The sequence below is a fragment of the Zonotrichia leucophrys genome, chromosome 12 (assembly GCF_028769735.1).
Source record: "Zonotrichia leucophrys gambelii isolate GWCS_2022_RI chromosome 12, RI_Zleu_2.0, whole genome shotgun sequence".
NCBI lineage: Eukaryota > Metazoa > Chordata > Aves > Passeriformes > Passerellidae > Zonotrichia > Zonotrichia leucophrys.
Window position 1 is genome coordinate 1312209 of NC_088182.1, and position 17958 is coordinate 1330166.

The 17958-nt window shown below is 46.0% G+C and overlaps 1 protein-coding gene across 1 annotated transcript in view; it reads right to left on the bottom strand.

Moving 5' to 3' along the window:
- The window catches only part of ITPR1 (inositol 1,4,5-trisphosphate receptor type 1), a 160142-nt gene that overhangs the window by 90067 nt on the left and 52117 nt on the right, over window positions 1-17958 (bottom strand). The window contains exons 8-22 of the mRNA XM_064723957.1: window positions 17415-17498; window positions 17192-17338; window positions 15262-15357; window positions 14205-14249; window positions 11235-11386; window positions 10277-10376; window positions 9695-9855; window positions 8824-8965; window positions 8174-8332; window positions 7430-7602; window positions 7060-7179; window positions 5785-5979; window positions 3358-3609; window positions 1411-1552; window positions 295-448 (exon numbers count right to left, since the gene is read on the bottom strand). Coding sequence (XP_064580027.1) covers window positions 295-448; window positions 1411-1552; window positions 3358-3609; window positions 5785-5979; window positions 7060-7179; window positions 7430-7602; window positions 8174-8332; window positions 8824-8965; window positions 9695-9855; window positions 10277-10376; window positions 11235-11386; window positions 14205-14249; window positions 15262-15357; window positions 17192-17338; window positions 17415-17498 — 2122 coding nt within the window. The remainder of the gene's footprint in view (window positions 1-294; window positions 449-1410; window positions 1553-3357; window positions 3610-5784; window positions 5980-7059; window positions 7180-7429; window positions 7603-8173; window positions 8333-8823; window positions 8966-9694; window positions 9856-10276; window positions 10377-11234; window positions 11387-14204; window positions 14250-15261; window positions 15358-17191; window positions 17339-17414; window positions 17499-17958) is intronic.

Genomic DNA, 17958 nt, shown 5'->3' on the forward strand with positions numbered 1-17958 from the left:
TGGGCCAGGGCAGATCAGGCTGGATTTTGGGAAAGGTTCATCCCCAGAGCGTGCTGGCACTGCCCAGGGAATGGGCACAGCCCCAGAGCTCCAGGAGCCTTTGGACAGCCCTGCCAAGGATGCCCAGGGTGGGATTGTTGGGGTGTCTGCAGCACCAGGAGCTGGGCTGGATGATCCCTTTGGGTCCCTTCCAGCTCAGGATGCTGTGTGACTTCATTGTTCCACCCCACAGTGACATTTGGAGATGAACTGGAGCCACCCAAGAACTTTCTGTCCTACACTTTCCAGCCTTACCTTTACTTTCCTCGCCTTTTGCCATCTTGGTAATAGGGAAGATGGTAGTGATGTGCACACAGTCTAATATAGCAAGGAGGATTTTGGTTAGTCTGAGGAGGTCACAGAAGTTGTAGAAACCAAAATATATCAGATTTCTGGCTAAGTTAACAACCTACCAAAATAACAATAAAAAGCCTGATTAATACTAAACATTTTGCTATCACAGTCAAGTTGTCTTAACACAGTGACAAGATCAAGAACCTGGCTGAGGGTCACATTTTATCACAATATCTGGGAATTCTGCAAGACTGTCTAGCTCCACATCACAGCAGAAAGTTTTCTATTTGCCTACAAACACTGCAATGCTTGCAGTCCATGTCTGTATCTGCAACTGATATTATATAGCTACAAAATCGGACTGCATTTATCTCATTACAAAATGGGGCAAGACTAGAGGGAAGGTACAGATAATTTTTATCATTGTCTTACAAAAAAATATATCACACCCATAAAGCTGAGCTTTGTAACTCCCAAGCTATAAAGTTCCCACACAAGTCCACCCCATAAAGACCCACATAAAAATATCACATACATGGCAAATATTTAATGCAACCCCATTATCAGAAGTGTATGACATCAACTGCATTTTTTTCAGGATATCACAGCTTTTCTTAAATTAATGGTTATTAATTATTATATATTGCATGGATTTGCAACATTTTATTTGCACAGGCTATTTTAACAGGTCAGTAAGGCACAGGACACTTTTCTCTTGGTGAGCATCACTATAAGCTCTGGAGACTCTCTGTGTGTACAAACAGTGTTTCATTTTTGAGATATTTATTCCAGTAAAGCCTGGCTTTGCAATAACACTGAGAGCCCAGAGCGTAAACAAGGCTGCTGCAAACCTCAGACATAAACTGATGTGCATTAATTGTATTTCAAGAACCATCATTGCAAACTCACAAATTTCAGTGGGGTTATTTGCATGAAGAAAAAGGAGCCAACTGAGGCTCAGGATTCACTAATTACACTCATTAATTACTTGCCCAACTACATGGTACTGAAAAAATAACCAACATTCCACAAAAAAATAAAAAAAAGAATAGGATAAAATCAGAACTGGATAACTACCTCAAAAGTGAGCTTATTTTTCTCTTTATCAGAGAAAGGGAACCTCTGACACACCACATCTCTTAAATATTCCTCTACAAATTCCATTGTTTGTGCAAATCTCTCCTTAATTTCATCTTTGGAAGTTCCACTGCTATCATAGCTGAAGAGGGGAAAAAAAAGAACAAAACAAAAAAGAAAACAAAACAAAACTTAGCATGCAAATACACAGGGCTCTTTTTCCCCCAGTACAGTTTTTCATTGATTTGTCAAAATCTAAGAAAAGCTAAAGGCTGGTAAATAATTTATCCAAACGAGGGAGTCAGGACACTGACACCAGAATTTCCTGGCTTTTGTTGGTTTATCCCATATGCTCATTAGGTACTATTTTAAAACCTCTGAGGAAAACAAAAAAAAAAGATAATTTTGTCCCAAAAAACACAAAAAGCAACCTCATTATTTGAGTGGAAACAATGACAAGTGATGTGCAGCACTGAGGAGAACGGGTGGCCAAGAGAGGCTGAGTGGGGATGGTATTTTTCCTCCAAATAAAACCAATATATATGCAAAGCAGATATTAATTTTTAATATAAATTCTAGGGGTTTTTCTCAGTATGCGCAGAGTGACTTTGAGAAGGACAACCCCACCACCTCCCACAAAATACTTTTGCTTCCTGTTTGATCACTTATCACTGGTGAGCTCCTGCCAGAGCTAAAACCATTTGGTTTTATATTTTGGCCTTGAAATTTCATTTATTATCTACTCAGCAGAGAAAACCAGGCTGGCAAGGAGGGAAATACAAGAAACCACTGAACACCAGTAATAATACTGACAAAACTTAAATTCCTAAGATGTAACTTCAATTTTTGGTGTTCATTTTCTCCAACTGAAAAAAAAATTAGCTCTGAACAGCTGAGTACTATAAATTTGGAATTGTTAATTACAAGTGGTCAAGAAACCACGTGCCTGCTCCAGCTGTGGCTTTGTGTAGGTTTTGAGCACTGTGCCAAAGGATTTTCCACTGGAAGTTCAGGAATGTGTCCTTGTTTGAGCATCTTTCCCCTGTTTCTGCTGGTGGTGGTGAGCTCCCATAAGGACAATCTGCCCTGAGGGGAGCACACTCAGAGAAAATGGCCCCAAATTGGGGAGGTTTAGAGAGATTTCAGTGAAAATGTCCTGACTGGAACAGTGCTCAAGCCGTGGAACAGGGGCCCAGGGCAGTGGTGGAAGCACCATCCCTGAAGTGTCCCAAAGGTGTGTGGATGTGGCACTTGGGGACACAGCTCAGGGCTCAGTGTTGGACTTGAGCTTGAAGGGCTTTCCCAAGCGAAACAATTCTGTGGTTCTCCAACCAAACGAGGCAGAAGAAGAGATAAACCCACCCTGCTCTGCCCAGGTGCAGGTCACTCCATGGGCACATCACCCAACACGCTGGGAGCTTATTTCATTCTCAGCAACACCTTACAGTGTGTTTGATTTATTTACAAACAGCAACTCTATAAGCAACACACGACTTCAGGCCTGGTGCTGCCTTTAAACCCCACAGCTGTTGCATATGGGTAAAACCCTGCAAACTCATGTCTCGGGCCTGGTGCTTGGGCTAAATACAGCTGATAGCTGGGCTGGCAAGGATCTGTGAGAATCAGCCTGCACATGCCATCAATCCTGTCCAGAATCAATCCTGCAGTCATCCCTGTCCCATGGGAACCAACCTGCACCTGGGAGAGGAGGGACTGGTACCTGTGGGAAGCATCTTCTACCCAGGAGACAAGAACGCAAACGTGTTTAGAGAACAAAGTCTTTGGCAAGCTCTAGCAACTACTAACCAATGAATACCAACCAACTAGAATTAAGCAGAACACTTTCAGCAAACCACACAAACACGAGCAGGGAAGAAGAAAGCTGGGTTTTGCAAAGGCCCCGTGCCCACGGCAGCCTGCCCCGAGCAGCAGCAGCCCCGCACTCACTCGTCGATGGCGATCTCGGAGGGGATCTCGGACCAGAGGCGGGCGTACTTGACGGGGGTCACCTGCTCCTGGGGGTCCCTGTCCACGTGCATGTGCAGCATCAGGCGGCAGAAGGAGGCACGCAGGTCGTAGGGCAGGTTCTCGTCGGCCATGCAGCGCAGGATCAGGTCCACGTCCAGCTGCCCCGAGATCTCGTTGATGGCCAGGTACTGCCGGTCCAGGCACATGCGGGCAAAGAGGTTCAGCTGGTACCTGCAGGGGCAAAGGGGAAAAAGGAAATTATATGTGTTAATTTATGTGGGTTTGACAATTATGGTTTAATTTCTGTGTAAAGTGTGTATATATATATAAAAACATACACTTTACACAAAGTATGTGTATATATATATATACACACACACTCTATACAAACATATATATACAATCCACTTTAACCATTAGAAACAAAGCATATAAAAATATACAATAACAAGCCTATAAAAATATACAATAACAAGCCTATATAAATATACAATAACAAGCCTATATAAATATACAAAAATAAGCCTATATAAATATACAATAATAAGCCTATATAAATATACAAAAACAAGCCTATATAAATATACAAAAACAAGTCTATATAAATATACAAAAACAAGCATATATAAATATACAAAAACAAGCATATATAAATATATATAAAGTATACTTTATATCCACAAAAAAAATATATATAATATATACAAAGCAAAGAGGTTCAGCTGGTATCTTCAAGAGAAAAAGGAAAAAATTATATGTGTTAATTTCTGTGGGCTTGATGAATATGGTTTAATTTCCTGTATAAAATACATATAAATATGTATATATAATCTACTTTAACCCTTACAAAGCATATATACATATATATAAAAATAAGCATATATAAATATATGTATAAATAAGCATATATAAATATATGTAAATAAATGTATATAAATATATTTCAAGTATACTTTATGTCCACAAAAAATATATATAGTATATATATAAAGCAAAGAGGTTCAGTTGGTATCTTCAGGAGGAAAAGGAAAGTGATATGTGTTAATCTATGTAGGCTTGAAGATTATGGTTTAATTTCCTGTGTAAAATACACATATATATGTATATACAATCTAGTCTAACCCTTAGAAACAAAGCATATATAAATAAGCATATATAAATTATTTCAAGTATACTTTATATCCACAAAAACATATATATAGTGTATATATAAAGCACAGAGGTTCAGCTGGTATCTTCAGTGGGAAAAGGGAAAAAAATTATATGTGCTAATTTATGTGGGCTTGTTGATTATGGTTTAATTTCCTCTGTAAAGTATATATAAATATATATGCAATCTACTTTAACCATTAGAAACAAAGCATATATAAATATATATAAATAAGCATATAAAAATATGTTTAAAGTATACTTTACATCCACAAAAATAGATATAGTCTATATATAAAGCAAAGAGGTTCAGCTGGTGTATCTCCAAGGGAAGAAAGAAAATTTTATGTGTTAATTTATGTAGGCTTGAAGATTACGGTTTAATTTCCTGTGTAAAGTACATATAAATAAATATATTTAAAAACTACTTTACTTTACAAACAAAACACCTACTTTGAAAGCAAGTATGTTTTAAAGAACTTTTATCTAAGAGGTCTCCTTTTGAGTTCCAACAGGCTCAAATAAAACCAGGTATTAGGAATTTTCCTGCAAGAATCATTTGAATGAAAGAAACAATTCCAAACAAAATCATTATTTAAACAAACAATCTAGTTGTGCTTTCTGCACCGCCACAATTGAGTCTGTCAAATGACTCTCAGGGGTTTATAACCCAGACACAGGAATTTGGTCTGGGCTGAAACCTGACCTCACGCTATGCCAAGAACTCTGTGTCTTGTCAAGTCATCTGGAAAGCTCACGGTGTCAGAGCTGCCCAAAGCACGGCCTGGGCTGTGCCAACAGCCCAGCCTGGGGCACCACCACAGCCTCACGCTGGTGCTGCTGCCAGGGCAGGACCTGACGGCTTGGGGAGAAGGCAGGAGGCACAGGGAACAGCAGTGACTTCCTGCAAACCAAACCAAAGCCATCCACACACCCAAATCCTGCCATCCCCAAGTGGACAGAGAACCCAGTGTCACCTGCAGGGGACTTCCCAACACCCACCTGCAGGAAACCAAGCACAAAGTGCTCGGGAAATTCAACACACTCAAAGCCTGAACTATGTTTTAAAAATCAGTTTAAACTGGGTCATGTCACCACCTGGACTCCTCACCACGAATAACTCTGCGCTTGCAGCTCTCACTCCCGAGAGCCTTCCAAAGGCTGTTCTGTGCATGGAACAGGAGCTTTGCTCCCCAACACATCCTTGTGCATGCAGAGCTCCCCAGGCAGCCCTGCTGAGCGGGAGCTGCTGCTCACCTGTAGTAGCTGAGCACGTCCCTGTCCTCCTTCTGCCCCTCCTTGGCGTCCTGGGCCAGCTCCCGGATGCTCTTGCTGCGGATCTCCTTGTTGCTGTCCCTCCAGAACAGCCACACTTCCTCCTCGTCCTCGCCAACCTCCAGGGCATTTTCTCCACTCGACACCTCCTCAAATTCAAACCGAGAGAGCACCAGCCTGGGGGAGAAGGGGAGCTTACATTGCAGACCCACATACACCCCTCACATCTTGTCTAAGACACTTGCCAAAATCTATCTTGCCCTTTCAGCAGTAGTATTTTACTACACCAAATCATTGAGGCGTATTATTGAAAGCATTAGATTATAAGCTTTCCATTCAACCTTAAGAAGAACATTTCAGCTCCTTTCAAGTGAAAAAGATGAAGAAACAAGGAAGTTAAAGACACATAATAATGGACTTTCAAAACCTTCTTTACAGGAGAACTGATTCAAAGGTCACTCAACAGACCAGGAAAAGACATAAGAAAAAATTGATTCATTCTGTATCCCATAAATGGCAAATGGATCAGAACTTCTTTCTGTTTATGTGATGAAGTAACCAGAAATAAATCAGCTGCCGATACTAAAAAGGCTTTCAGCAAAGAAAATATCAACATCTGAAAAAAACCCAAATTAAATATTCAAGGACAAATAAGTGATGTACCAATATTAAGAGTTCATGGAAGTAAATACAACCCTTATGATTCCATAGCAAGAATCAAATGTGCAAGTATACTCTCAGCCATTTGTGTTTTAAGTACTGCCTGCTTCCCTTTTGCAGTATTTTGAAAATGGTTATCTATTCCCTAGTACATATATTGAATAAAGCCATTTTTTACCAAAGCCAAAGGTGATTTGGTGCTTGCTGTGAGGCCTCAGCAATGGCAGAGCAGAGCTGGAGCCCCAAACCCCAGCTCAGCGGGAGGAAAGGTGAGCAGAGCTGGAGCAGCTTTTGCTCTGCTGCCAGCTGAGCTCCCTCAGAGCTGGGGGAGGATCAGCCCAGGGGCCTGCACACCCCCCTGCACACAGAGTCTGTGAGATTTGGATCAAACAGGAGAGACCTGCGGGGTCTCTGCCTGCGGGGCTGAGGATGCACCTGGCAGACACCTGCTGTCCCCAGCCCTGCTCCCTGTGTTTGAAAAGGATCCCACACAATTAATTCCCTGCTTCCCCGGGACGTGCCAGCAGCATGCTCAGCTCTGAGCCACCTTCCTTCTGCTTCACACCAGGAGAAGCATCTTGAAAGGCACAAACTTACTTGGTTTCAATGAGAATGTCTGCATTGGCTGGGTTCAGCACGGCCTTACAAATCAGCTCCTGTGTCACGGGAATAGACTTGTTCATGGAGACACACAGATCCGAGAGGTAATCCAAAAACCTGTTGGAAAGCACGAGCCAAGAGGGTATCAATCACTGTTGAAGTCTACACTGAAGCAATCTACATTTCAGGAAGCAAACATTCAGAACTCCACTTGAACAGAGCAGAGCAAGACTTGCTGCCCGAGGGGACGGCAGGGCGAGTGCCAGAACACAGTGAACTGGCTGTGCCTCCTCCTGAGCAAGCTGGCAGGTACAGACTTTTCCCAGAAGGAGAAGGGCAATCACATATTCAGAAATGCAGCTCTCACCTGGGCTCCCTATTTTTCCTCACGAGACTCACAAAGGTGTCAATCTCAGCAGCTGTGATGTGCTTCTCCAGGAGCTTGCGGTTGTTATGGAGCAGGGCTGTGATGGTGTCCTCAGCCAAGACATCATAGCCAATCTGCTTCTGCATGAAGCCAAACTGCTTGGCAATGTATTCCTTCAAAACACACAGGCAAGGAGCAAGGGGGTGTAATTAGCCCTCAGAATTCACAATCATAACAGAAAACAGGTGGATGTTTGTCAATACCAACATTCTAAGGAGCAATCTGGGTTAGATCCAAATTGTTTGTGTGAAAGAAAGCAAACGATGACACACAACCTTAACACCTGCATCCCTCCCCTCTCTCCTGGGCTAGACAGTAGCAATGCATTTACACTTATCTGACAGGACCCTGTTTTTAATACACAGCAACAAAAACTGAACAGCCTTAATTTACAGGGCAACTTTCAATGGAGCCTGCAATCAGCAAGAGTGAACAGTCTTGTAATTCATCTAGGTGGGACAGTGAGAAATTCTCTTCTTTTCTTAAATCCCACTTAGAACCAGTGCTAATTACATTATAGTCTCTGACAGATGAAAAACAGAATGAAGCTGAGCAATCCCAAAACCTCTTGCTGACTGTGCAGCCACAGCAGAGCAGGGTTTACTTTATGGGATAAAGCTTTTTTTTTCATTTGAGCAGGGAAGCCATGCTGGTGCTGTTGATCATGGCAGAGGTATTTCCAACCTGATTTTTCCTGTAGTCCTGCTGGGAGTGCCTGAGCACCCTGTAGCAGAGCCTGCAGATGTGCCTGAAGGGCGCATGGCGCTGGTCCCCCAGCTCCTCCAGCCGCAGCATCGGCCCGTCCCCGCTGTCCGTGAAGGGGGCTTGCAACAGCTTGAAAATCTGCAGATTCAGTAAAAAACACAGACACAGCCCCATGAGGCACTGCCTTCTCCTGCTCATAAACAGCGCCAAAGCTCTGTGCCTTTGTATTTCACAAGGTACATCAGAAATAGGCTGCGGTCACCACGGTTCTTGGCCATGGAGCAGCCCGGACAGAAGATGCTGATCACCTTTATTCAACACCATCTGTGGGAATTTTTAGTTGCAGCAATGGTGAGCCTACAGCCCACTGCCCAAAGCCTGCTGAAAGCTGGAAACCCAAAGGACCTTTTGGTGCCAATAATTTGAGACCAGAGTTTCACAGAGCCACAGAATGGCTTGGGCTGGGACCATGAAGATGATCTCCTCATTCCAACCCTCAGCCACATGCAGGGACACCTCCCACCAGGCCAGGCTGCTCCAAGCCCCATCCAGCCTGGCCAGGTTCTCTGTTACACCAGGTTCTTTTTCCCAAGAACTGGTCCCAGAGCCCAGAGAAACCCCCAGCCTACCTGCTTCAGAATATTCTGCTCTCTCATCAGCTTTTGCCGTTCTCTGTTAGGTTTAGAAAACACCACCTCAAGCACGTCCTGGCCAGAATTAGTTCCACCAGTAACAAAGTAGACCAAATCCTCCAACAGTTTGGTAACAGATCTACAGAAAAGTCAGAAGCTGTTAACACGAGAACACAAATTCTCTGTGCTAAAAGAGCAGTGCCAGGCTAAGTTTACACAGATTTCTAAAGGCTAAGTGAAAAACTAACAGCAATTAGAGATTGGGTAAAGCTCAGAGGTTTGCACAGAACTTAAAATTAGAAACTAATGCTCCCCCATTGCTGCAGCCTCACTGTCCAACTAAACCAGAGCAGTAGCAAGGCAAGAAAATCCTTTTAGGACAACTCTACTCTTGCCAAGTTCTATTTGGCACTTCTTTCAATTGCCACAAACCATAAATCAGGTGATAATCTCTCCCAAGGCCAAATAACAGGCACTGGCTATGGAAGCCCACGGCCCTGGTGTGACACAGCCAGCCCTGTGCTCTTTTTGTGTGGCCCCATTTTGACAGACACGGTCAGAGGATTTGCAGCAAGTCACATGCTCAGTCCTCACAAGATGGATTAGGAATTCCCACACTCCACTTGCAGAGGTATGCTGGGGATTAGTCCCCAAAGCTCACAACATTTCTCATGCTCTCACTTCATGGAGGACAAAGAGGGCTGGACAGAGCAGGCCTGAGAACCTCCACTATGGACACAACAACATCAAATCCCATCAAGAAGGAAACCAAATCCCTCTTCTATCCCCTACTGTGATAAAACTGTCCAAGAAACAGTTACTGGCTACAGGAAACAACATTATCTTATCCCAATTCTGGCTTCCTTACCTTCTTTCATTCTGGGTTATTGTTCCCTTTTCCAGCTTGCCAGCAATGGAACCTAAAACTTTGCTTGCATCATTTGCAAAATCCAAGTCCCGAACCTCTGCAGGAGAGACTGGCACTATAGCAAAAGCTTCTTTGTCCTCTTTCACTGGAGAGGTCCCAATCTGAAAGGCAGAGCAGCTTTATCAGCAAACCCCAAGGCAGAACAAAGCAGTGGCTCACACTCAGTGACAATGAAAGAAAAGCCACCCTCTGCTTCGGCAGCATGGGAGCCCTGCTGGACCCAAACTCTGAGAACACACTGTGCAAGCTCAAAGCTGTCCCTAAATTCAAAGGAGCAGCAGGTGAGATGGCAAAATGTTGCTGTAGCCAGTGGAAAAAATATCCTGTTATGGAGTAGAAGCTGAACAGTGTAACTAGAAAAATACCAGGATTGTGAGCCATTACAAGCAAATATTTTGCACAGGCACTGTTCATTACTGTCACATGCTCAGTTTGTGACAGGCTCAGGGAGTGAAACTCCTGCCAACATGTATGGAAGCACAGGAATCAAAGGATGTGCTTACACAAAGTCACAGAACTCACTTTCAGCATCACAGGCTTCTCCTCCTCTTTATCAATGGGGATGTTGGTGCTGTGAACCCAGGTGTTGGTGCAGAGGTGCCTGAGCCTCACGTAGGAGTTCCTGCAAGAAAGTCAGGAGTGCCCCAGCATGAGTCAGCCTCCCAGCTGGGAAACCTCTGCATTGCTGGGACTTGGAGATGCTGGCAGGAACAAGTGGGAAGGAAGTGTCATCTCTGTCCACACTGCATACCACAACTGGAACAGCATTCTCATTGCCCCAGCTCACTCTGTGAACTCACCTGAGGAAGGTTTCTTCTGCAGTGAAAGAGATTCTGCTCTAAAACAGAACCACAGCCACTCTGAGCTGCTGTAACTCAGCTGCTGCACAGCAGCAATCTGAACCTCTTCCCATCCTCACCTTTCTACTGCTGTGAGCTGCCAACTTCTCCCCTTATCTCTGGGGTTTTCAGCTCAGAACTCCCTGATACTCCAAAATATGGGTACCTGATGATTTAGGGAGTTGCTGAATAAATGGAATAAACTTGCTGTGCTTTCTCAGTGAGAACAGCAGCAAAGAGCTGTGTGCAGAGTGTGGCACTTGGAAGGGTGCAGCAGCTTTTCAACAGCAAGAGGTGCCACATGAACAGTAGAGAACACACAAACAACAGAAAATCCAGTGCTGAACAGCTGGTGCTACATCCTAACAGGATGAATGCCTTGCTAGAACACACAAGGCTTTTAGGCCCAGGTCACTCCTGGCAAGGAAGTCACTTAGGAAGTCACTTAGTCTCAATTTCCCCATCTGTAAAATGGTGTTCTCTTACTTACACCTCAAATGTAAAGCACTCAAGGCATTTTCTAATTATTTCCACATTCACTAGAGGAGGAACCTGATTCCAAAGGATGTAAGGCAGACAGTCTGGGGCAGCTTTGGTTTAAAATCCCACAACCCCCCCGAGCTGGGCAGAGGTGACTGTACCTGGGGACGAGGCTGTCTCCCCCGCGCAGGGTGGTGGGGTCCAGCTCGAAGATGGAGGAGATGTCGTTGCCCTCAGGCACGGACACCAGGGAGTAGGCCATCTTCTCCTGGGGCCCCCGGCCCCGCCGCAGCGCCTCCTGCTCGGGGTCCAGCTGTGGAGAGAGCCCAGGGCCTCAGGGCAGCCCTCGGAGCCCCCAGCCCCACACACACAGGGGGCACACCCTGGACAAGGGGACTGGTGCAGGACACCAGGGACACTGACAGCAGCTGCTCTGGCCACGCACACGCTGCTTCCCCTGGGTGCCAGCACAGCAACTGCCCCTCCACGCAGAATTCACCTCACAGACAGTGCCAGAAGGGACAAACCCCCCCAGCCACTCACCCTGCACACACTGGGAGCTCTGACTGCCTTCTGGTAACACACATCAGCTGAGATCCCCAGTCCTGACACTGCCAGCTCTCCAAACATACCCCACACACTGCAATTATCCCTCTCACCACACAATTAACGAGCTGAAAACATAAAAACCCAGCCACACCATGTACCAACAACAACCTTGCTGGGAAATAATCAGCTCCAGCAGCAAAAACAGGAGGCACATCCAGCAATCCCAGGCAAGAGAAACAAAAAGCCAATCAAGGAGTTGCAAGTCCTGCTGCTCACACTACAGCCTGTGCTGCTCCCAAGCACAAAAACGTGCTCCAAAGGCCATGGCACCAGAAGGATCCTTATTCCCAAGGTTCCAGCAAATCCCCATCCTCCTCCAGCAAAGATACATCAACTGGATAAAACCTTGGGGCTTCAGATGAAAGGACAAAAGGGTAGGAAAAAACAAAGGCCAACTGAGAAAAAGGAACAACAGCTTTCTTCAAATCCTTTCCTAGGGAACTCCCAGCTGTCACAAGTCACTAAAGAAGCTGCTCACTGTCCTAGCACACAGGAACCAGCTGCCCATGAACTTCAATCTTGGCTACAATCTCCAGGGTGACCAAGACAGCAATTTCTCAGCTTCTCTGTGATGGTGGCAGCCAAGGGAGTCAGCACTCGGGCACCTGCCTGTCAAAGCCCTGCTGCAAGGCACTGCCATCCTGCAGCAGATGGAAAAGGTATCCAGTGCTGCTTGTGCCTCAGGATACTCCCAAGTTAACATATTTGCAGTCAATGAACTTGGCTGCAAAGCAGTGACATTTAAAGTCTGATTTTGAACATGGGAACAGGCAGTTATCTGTATGGAACAGAAATACACTTTGGGAGTGTGCCTTCAAGGGAAGGAGCAACTCTACACTCAGAGTCCATCTGGAGAGAAATTCTGGGAGAAATTCGCTCACTTGGAATGGGTTCTCTGAATTTCAGCTGTCTCTTCATTCCCCCCAGCTAGGGGAGGGAACACAGAGAGGGACACAGCTGCTCTGCCTGCCCTTTGGGAGACAATTGGTCACTTCTTCAAACTGGGGCAAAGCTGAACACGAGCAGCAAAGCAGCAAGCAGGCAATGGGGCAATTCAGGGAGCACCAAAATTCACCCCCAAAGGTGACAAGAGCAGCCCCTTTGCTGCTGGAAGGTGGAGCTGGCACCTCACCCACGCCCATGGAAACCCCTCCTGCACAGCCCTCTGAGGGACAAGGAGAAAGCACCACCAAAAGCAGTGAGTGTGCACAGAAACCCTGCAGCCAGCTCGCACTGGGATCACAATGGAGTTGGGATAAAGTTGGCTGAGGCAGCCCACACCCTGCTGTCAGCAGTGAAGGATAAACCATGTGGCAATTTCCTGTCAGAGCTGAGTTCTGCGCTCCTGCTCTCTTCTTGCTGGTCTATTTTTGCCATCTAGTGGTAAAGAGACAGAGCAGGGAAAAACCAGAGAGCTGAGACAGTGCAAGGATATTATCCATGCACATTTCAGCAGGACACGTCACAGGAGCAGCGTGTCTACCTAAAACCCCTCAGCACTGATTAACTCTCAAAAAATTGACCCAACAAAACACCTCAGAATTGGATTCCCCCACAGCCCAGGGAACAGCTGTGGGTGGGGTTTGTTCAGTTTTTTTGCCATGTTTACTGCAGTTAAGCTGCCAAATGCCACCAAGGAGTAATCAAGAAAACAGCTCAATATCTGAGGGTGAGGGAAGCATTTTAATGGCCAGGCTATAATGAAAAATCCTTTTAGGAGGAAAAATGCACCCTGCAGGATTTCCAAGCATCACATCCATCTCTTAGGAACGGAAGGAATAGCTCTTTGTCATACCCAAATGGTGCCAATCCTCCATAATACAGGATAAATGACCAAGAAAGCTGCATGAGCCTGTCATCAAATCCAACTAAATAAATAAAATCCACAATGCAAAGTGCTGTTCCAGTTTTCTGTGCTTTCAGCTCCTGAAGCAATGCTGGTGTCCTCTGACACCAAAGGGAAGCTCCTGCCAATACAGAGCACCACACACTCAATCTCTGACACAACAACATTTACTGACAACACAGACTGGCTCCCACAGGAAAACCAGAGGAATGGCCCTGGAACCACCCTCCCCCTGCCATTCCTGCTGTTACCCTGCTTTCCTGAGACAAGGTACAGCAAATTTGCTGTTTAACACAGAGGTCAGACAGGCACAGCACTGGGGGACACTCCCTCAGGGACCAGTCCCATCTGGTGTCACCTTGATTCCAGCCATGGCAGGACAGAGCTCCAAGGAAGGAGGTTGAGGAAAGGTTGAGGAAACAGGCAGACAGAAAAAGATGCCACAAAGGGAGGAGCTGAGGGGGGCTCAGGTAATGTGCTAATTCAGTTCCAAGTGGGTTGCTCTGCACTAAGGTGTCAACACCCACTCTTTGGACAGGCCTTAAAAGCCTCCAGAGCATGGTCAGGGTTTCAGTTTCTTCACTACCAAGGAAGCCTGGACCAGCTGTGCACTGGCCAGGGCCTGTGCCAAGCCCTCCTGAGCCAGGGGCAGGACCATTCCCTTGCCTATACTTACTGAGGATTGACACTCCAGGTCATCTTCCTCATAGTCAGGGTTTACCTGATGGAACAGAATCACAGGCAGGTCAAACTCCAGCACAGCTGCAAGGGGCACACAGCCTGAGCATCACCTGAGCTCCATGGGCACCAGTGCCCTGCACTGCTCCAGGCAGGCAGAGCACACTGCCCACACCCAGAATGGCTGCAAAAGTGTTAAACAACCTGCAAACATGCAGGGAGAGTTACCTCATCCAGGGGAATCACTACAGGAGCAAGAGTACAGAGTTACCCAGTTAATGCTCTCTGTTTGTTGTTTAAATTCCAAGTGGAATTTCCAGCTAGAAACTACTGGCTTGGAGAAATCTTTTAGAACAAACATTATTGTAACCAGGGATCAGGTGAGCAATCTCCTCTGGGATATTCTTGTATGATCCAAGAGCATGTTTTTGTTTTGGCTGATTAGAAAACCCAAGATTTACTGGAAAAGCTCTGCACTGGATCACTACTGAAAAGGATTTGCAGTGTGCATGTGACAAAATGCTTCTGGTTTTCCAATCTGCTTATCAGAAGAATATAAAATAGGACTTTAATCTGGGCTTTTCTCTATCTGCAGTTCTTACAGACTGGTCTGAAGTCAGTGTTTTCATTTCATACTCAGTTCTATGCTTCTGCTCAAAAATCAGTGATTCAAGAGAAATTACCAATGCTTGAATTCATTTCCCCCCCAAGGCTCTCAGTCATTTACCATTTATTCATCAGTTAATAAAGTCACATTGAATCCAGTGCCCACATGACAGGATACCATTTAGTGCCTATTCTTTGCAGGAGAAGTTCTCAACTCGAGAATTCACACAGAAAGTGTAATCAGCTCATGACTACCCCAAACCACGACGTTCTTTCAGCTCTTTCATCTGCTCTCCTACATTTATCATCTCTTTTTGCATTAATCCCAATGACCGCTCTCCTCCCCTGCCCGTGTCCAGCTGCAGGGTGGGAAATGACAGATTCTGAGAAGGTGCCAGAGGAGGAGAGCGCAGTGAGGGCAGGCGGAGGGGCCAGCCCAGCCCACGTACCTCTGCTGCCAGGTAGTGCCCCGTGGCCAGGTGCTTGAACCTGAAGAGGCTGTTCCAGTAGCCAGCTCCGCCCCGGCAGGGATCGTGCTGCACCACCTGGGGGACAGGAACACACCTGGAGTCAGCACAGAGCCTGTGGGATCTCAGCACCTCAGGACTGAGGTGCCGAGTCACCGAGACCACCCTTGGGGGGCTCGGGAGTCCTGGAATGTTCCAGAAGTGTCTGGTGGCTGGACTTTGATCCTACACAGGAGACGACACCTGTATGAGGATAGGAGGATTTCACCGGGGTGAATGGTGAAGGGATAAGTTAATTAGAGAGTGAAACACAGGGTTTAGGATTTCTGTACAGGGGGGTTTAGAGAAGTAAGATGGAGGAATTGGGGCGTGTCCTGTCCTTCTTCTTCTTCTTCTCCTCCATCGTCTGTGGTGATGGTGGCACTTTGGGATTGGTCATTACTAAAAGTGCACTGGGCAATAAGGGTGAAAGGTATTGGGGAAAAATGATAAATATTGTATACGCAACTTTGGGTATAAAGATAGGTGACTGCCCAGAGGGGAGTGTGCTCATGGCTGGCTGCTGAGCAGAGCTCTGTCGGGCCGAGAGAAAATCTTTTAGATAAACAATTAATAAACACAGAGACCGAGAAAAGAACTGAAGCCTCTTCTCGTCCTTTGAAACGCGGGCTGCCCCAAGGCCACCCCGGGCCTTTCCAGGCCATCCAAACAGCCGAAAACCGGACAAGAGCCCCCATCCCTGCAGGGCCTGCCTCATGGCACGTGCAGGGGAGGGCAAGCACAACCAGGGCTGAGAAATGACAAAAACACATCATCTGTCACCAGGACTGTGCAGGGAATGCTCTGAGCTGGAATAGTTCCCCTCAGTTTGTCAATCAATTAAGGAAGGGGCTTTCTATGTGCATGTGCTGCCAGGTCTTGAAACAAACCCCTACAGAAAGCAACAAATCCATTACCCTATGGCTGTAACTAAATTTTTGGCTGCTTAAAGTGGATGAGGGAAAACACCTGGAAATATTTCAAATGCAACAATGCTGTACAAAAGAATTAATATTTATATTTACTGACAAAGTGGGTCAAGGAGTGCCTCCAACAGTGTAACCCCACATTGGCTTGCTCTGGGGGTTAGGGTTAACCTGATTCCTAAATAAAACTCATCACAGCTGACCTGTTCCTTTCAGGAAAGAACTTTCTCACCTGTCCAGGTAACTGCACACACATGGGGAGTTACCATGGACTGATAACATGCCAAAGTCATGCTAATTACAGGCAGACTTTCATTTGAAATACAGGAGAAGCTGAATGTCACAGCAGCTATTCTGGAAAAGGAATATAAAATAAACACCTATCTGTCATTACAATTTATTTTTTGATTCTTATATGCACTTCATAATTGAATCAGATGTAAAATCATAAACCAATGCTAATAATACCAACGGACTGAGGCTATTTTCAGAAGCCAGTGATGGCCAAGGTGTTAGTCACTCTGTTTAAAAGCCAAGTGAATGTAAAAAGCCAGCTCAGACAGGCTAGCAAGGGGCTGCAGCCTCCCATCAGATGAGGCTATACATAATCACATTATTCCACACCAAAAATAGAGCCTTCAGTACACTCAGCAGGACACTGGAAATTATAGGCTGTTGTTAAACTTCAGTGACTGGTAAGAAAATGACTTCATTGATGTTTCTCTGTGCCCTTTTCCTGAACTGTAAAGCACCTGAACGAGAGCTCTGTGCTGCACCATCAGAGAGCAGAGCTCCACTCTGACTGTGCACAGAAAGCAAGCGAAGGAATTCTAATTTCAACTGCTAACACCAGGAAAATTTCACCTAAAGCGAGAAATGCAGAGTGCTTTAAACAGAAGGAGGAATCGTTCCCAGCAAGGCAGCCCCAGGTTGGGTGCAGCGCTCACCTCCACCTCCCACAGGGCTTTGGAGCTGGTGGCAGACGTGGCCGACTGCCTGCCCGTGGTCCTGAGGAACACGTGCTGCTTCTTCCTGTGCTCGTCACACGTCAGGAACTTCTCCTGCTCGGCGTGGAACAGCCTCACCACGTCCCCCTGCCAAAGAGCAGCCTCAGCAGGGGCAGCGCCCAGCAGGGCCCCGGCTGCAGCCAGGCACAGCCCTGCCTCTCACCCCTTTGAGGATGTCGTCCTTGTTGTCGCTCCATTTCATGAAGAGCACGATTTTCCAGCTGGTGTTGCAGTTCACTGAGTTCACCTGGAAGGAGGAGGAGACCCTCAGTCCCACTGTGCTGTGCCTGCACAAGGTGCTGCACATGAGCCATCGTCTGATTTTTTAGACAATTTTCACCAGAACGCTGCAGGCCTGGCTGCATTGCTCTGGAGAAGCAAAGTCTTTTCTGTATCTGCTCCAGAACAGAGCTGACTGGCTTGGAAGCCACTTGTCAAACATCTGTGCTGGTAGATTTAATTTTCTTCACAGTGACTAGTATGGGGCACATCACTGTGCCACAACTCCTGATTTTGAGGGAACAACTTGTTTTTAGCCAGTCATGCAAAAGAGATCAAACCCAAACCTCTGCCAGCCCCCAAGAGAAAGCAGAGCTCCAAAACGCTTCTTTTATGTCACTGATTACCAGGATAACCACTCCTAATAAGCAGTGCCATGGGTACCAACCAGCTTGCTGAATTCCAAACCACGTAGAAAGAGCTAAGCT